The 3,785-nt window shown below is 44.0% G+C and overlaps 1 protein-coding gene across 1 annotated transcript; it reads right to left on the bottom strand.

Annotated features, from left to right (window-relative positions):
* Positions 1-108: 108 nt before the first annotated feature.
* On the bottom strand, positions 109-3,349 carry LOC121965273 (macrophage colony-stimulating factor 1 receptor 2-like). The gene is made up of 5 exons (XM_042515432.1): positions 2,901-3,349; positions 2,640-2,755; positions 1,994-2,102; positions 622-788; positions 109-533 (listed from the first exon to the last, which is right to left on the bottom strand). Exons 1-5 carry the CDS (start codon positions 3,296-3,298, stop codon positions 358-360), a joined length of 966 nt encoding a protein of 321 aa, XP_042371366.1. The 5' UTR covers positions 3,299-3,349; the 3' UTR covers positions 109-357.
* Positions 3,350-3,785: the final 436 nt, after the last annotated feature.

Raw genomic sequence — 3,785 nt, 5'->3', positions numbered from 1 at the left:
GTGTTTGTGTTGTCGTGTGTCGTTGTGTTTTTGTTGTCGTGTGTTGTGTTTGTGTTGTTGTGTGTTGTGTTTGTGTTCTTGTGTGTCGTTGTGTTTATGTTGTTGTGTGTCGTTGTGTTTGTGTTGTCGTGTGTTGTGTTTGTGTGGGTTAGGTCGTCAGACTATCAGACACGTTTAGACAGACGAGCTTTCACGCTCACAGTCACACCTGCGGGCGATTCAGAGTCAGCAGTCCACCTGAGCTGCAGGTCTCTGGACTGTGGGAGGAAGCCGGAGAACCGGAGAGAACCGACGCACACACGGGGAGAACACGCACACTCTAACTTTATTTAAATATTGTCAGAGACAGAGGAAACTTTATTTATTATTATAAAACGTGAGATGATCCAGGATAAATACTGGATTATTCCTGTAAAGGACAGGTAGTCCTACCTGTCTCCACAGGACGAGGAGGACCAATGAAAGCAGGCAGAAGAAGACGCCAGCAGCCAGCGTTCCGATCAGAGACAGCGTGAAGACGCTTTCAGCTTTTCCTGAAAAACAAACAAACAAACACAAAAATCAATCAACATAAACAAGTCCAGCCACACACAGTCAGCTGTCAAAGACTCGGACACGTACGGACAGTGAAGACGTCTCGAGTCTCTCCGGCTCTGTTGGACGCCACACACTCTACAGTGACATCATCATCAGGGGACACGGGGACGCTCAGGTGGCTTCTCGCTTCCTCTTCCTCTTCCTGTGAGGTCACAGCAGCCAGGACCTGACGGGTGGAGACGTGTCCACACCTGCAGGAAGTGACGGGGACAGACGAGACGTTTGTTCATTTGTTCTTTTTAATCTCTGTCGTCTTTATTCTGATTTAAAATAAGACATTCGTTCTGATCTCGATGTGGAGACATCGTGTCCTGATGTCCATTAACACACTGTAAAAAATGACGGTAAACTCCGGTTCTTTTACAGTGTCGTGCTGTCAGTTACTTTGTCACATTCTCAGTTTTCACAGTAAAACTGGGGCTTTACAGTTACATTTTTCCTCCAAAAAGCATCAACAGTGACTCTGTTTTACTGTATTTTTTAACTACAGATTACTTGAAGAATTTTGCCGTATTTTTGCATCAGTTTGTTACAGTTTGGATGAATAATGTGTATGACTTCTGGTGTCACATTTCAGTGTCCAAACTGAACATCACTGTTTGAATTTACCACCAAAAACTGTGTTTAGAAAAGAGAAACTGTGTCACTGTTTGAGTTCGTTACAGTTCAGCGAATCCTTCTGACTTCTGTCCGAAATATCCAGAAATTTAAACATTTATTTGACTAATTGAAAAGTGAGGATTTGATTCTGAAATCCTGAATGAGCCCTCTGCCGCGAGCAGGAGCACCCAGAGGTTTCCTGATCCAACTCACTGAAGTTTTTATCCGGATCAAAACCAGAACTGGATTATGTGATCAAATCAGATTTTTAAGATCTGGTCCACCAGGCTCCTCCTGAGCAGCTCGATCCAGATGTTCACATATCAGTCAAATTTACTCGTGAAGTTTGTTAAGTCGGCGCTGAAGCTGAGAACACCAACAGGAAGCTGAATACACACACACTTACACACACACTTACACACACACACACACACACACACACACACATATACACACTTACACATACACACACACACACATACACATACACACACACACAGAAAAAAGCCCACAAACACAAAACTACACACAAAAAGAAACACAAACACAAACAAAAACTAAAGGAAACACAAAAAGAAACAAACAAAAACCCAAAACAAACAAAAACACAAAGACAAAAACAAACACAAACGTGACACCGGTTTGTGTGGAAGTCGTCCAACGTGCAGATCGAATATTTGTTATTTCCTGCAGGTGACCTCACCACCTGTTTTAGCGCCACCTTCAGGACAAACTGCCGCGTCTCCTGATGAATCCGGAGCTACGTCTGTAATGAGCCACGGTGAACGGTACCTACGTGTCGTGGACCCCGGGGCAGGTGTACCAGAGGATTTTGGGTAATGGATATCCACAGCTCCTGCAGGTCAAAGTGCCGTTCTTCAGACGGACGATGACACTAGGAGCACCTGGAAGAAAAGTAAAATATGATAAGACAACGTTAAAAATAAATACAACGTGATAAAAGAACAAAAAAAAAATCAAATATTGTAAAAGAACTTTTAAAAATTATGTAAAATATGATGAAAACATAAAATAAGACGATAAAAAATGAATAAAATGTGAGAAAAGAAAATTCAACTTTTTCCCAAACAACACTGAGTTAATGACAGAAGTAAAATCAAATCTGAAAAAAAGAAGGAAAACTGAAGAGGAGAAGGAGGAGGAGAAGAGAACAGGAGCAGGAGGAGGAGAGAGGAGAGAGGAGAGAGGAGAGAGGAGAAGGAGGAGAAGGAGAAGGAGGAGGAGAAGAGAACAGGAGCAGGAGGAGGAGAGAGGAGAAGGAGGAGGAGAAGAGAACAGGAGCAGGAGGAGGAGAGAGGAGAAGGAGGAGGAGAAGAGGAGAGAAGAGAACAGGAGCAGGAGGAGGAGAGAGGACGAGCAGGATGACGGGGAGAAAGGGGAGGGAGGAGCAGGAGGAGAGAGGAGGAGGAGAAGTTTCTCACGGTAAATTTGGAGGTCGATGTTATGCGATCCGTTGAAGAACGAGGTAGAAAAGTGATACGAGTACCGACCTCGATCCTTTTGACGAACATGCCGCAGCAGCAAGCTCGCCACCCACCTGCAGCATGAAAAATACCACCTTAAAATGACAATTGTACCACCCTTAACAAACTTAAACACCAAAAATACCACTTTAAAAAAGTAAAACTGTACCACCTAACAAAACTTAAGGTGGTATTTTCAGAGTCTGTTGGCATGCTAACCTGTTGTGGCGTGTGGTGTAGCTCTCCTGATGCACTGTGCCATTGTTGTCGTGGGTTGTGGTCGTCCAGTGCTGCCTTCTGATTGGTGGATATGCCTCGCCCACAAAGGTGAGCCTCACGTCCTGCCCCTCATGCACCTCCACTGTGCTGCTGCTGCTAATGTTAGCACTGCTAATGTTAGTACTGCTAACGTTAGCACCGCTGTCCCCATTCACCTCCATTCTGTTGGTGCTAACATTAGCAATTAGCTCCCTATTAATTGCTAATGACTCACTGCTAATGTTCGCCTGTAGCAGCTCCATTTGCATGCTCAGAACGTTAGCATCAGCTCGCTGCAGCAGGTAGATGGTCAGGAAGGGACGCTCTGAGGAAGAGACAGAAAATATTAACGTCAGCATGTCCGTCCTCAGGATGGACGGTTTTTATATCACAGCTACTTTTTGTGTCCTGTTCCAACATTTCCTCTTCCTGTTCCAACATTTCCTCTTCCTGTTTCAGGTTCTTTCAGGTTTTAAAAATAACATTTCAGGAAACGAGGAGAACAAAGCAGACAGTGAGGCATTGACTCTGAGGACACACAGAGGGACGTGTCCTCTGTCCTCCAACAGACTGAACCAGGCTCGTCCTCGGTGGACAAACTCCGGCTAACAACTCGTTCATGTCAGTTTGATGAATCACCATCTGCTGAGTCAGCAGCTTTAAACCCTTTGATCTTTAGTATTGATGAGTCATTTTGGTGAAACGTATCGATTTAATTATCAATCAAAGTTCCAAATCAATGGTAAAGTTTGTTTTGTGAGACTGATTTCAATGATTGGAGATCATTCAGGATCAGAGCCCCACGAGGTGATTTACAGTAAACTTGATTATTATTATCATCATCAT

Source organism: Plectropomus leopardus, unplaced genomic scaffold (assembly GCF_008729295.1).
Source record: "Plectropomus leopardus isolate mb unplaced genomic scaffold, YSFRI_Pleo_2.0 unplaced_scaffold19317, whole genome shotgun sequence".
Lineage (NCBI taxonomy): Eukaryota > Metazoa > Chordata > Actinopteri > Perciformes > Serranidae > Plectropomus > Plectropomus leopardus.
This window is presented reverse-complemented; position numbering and strand designations above follow the sequence as displayed.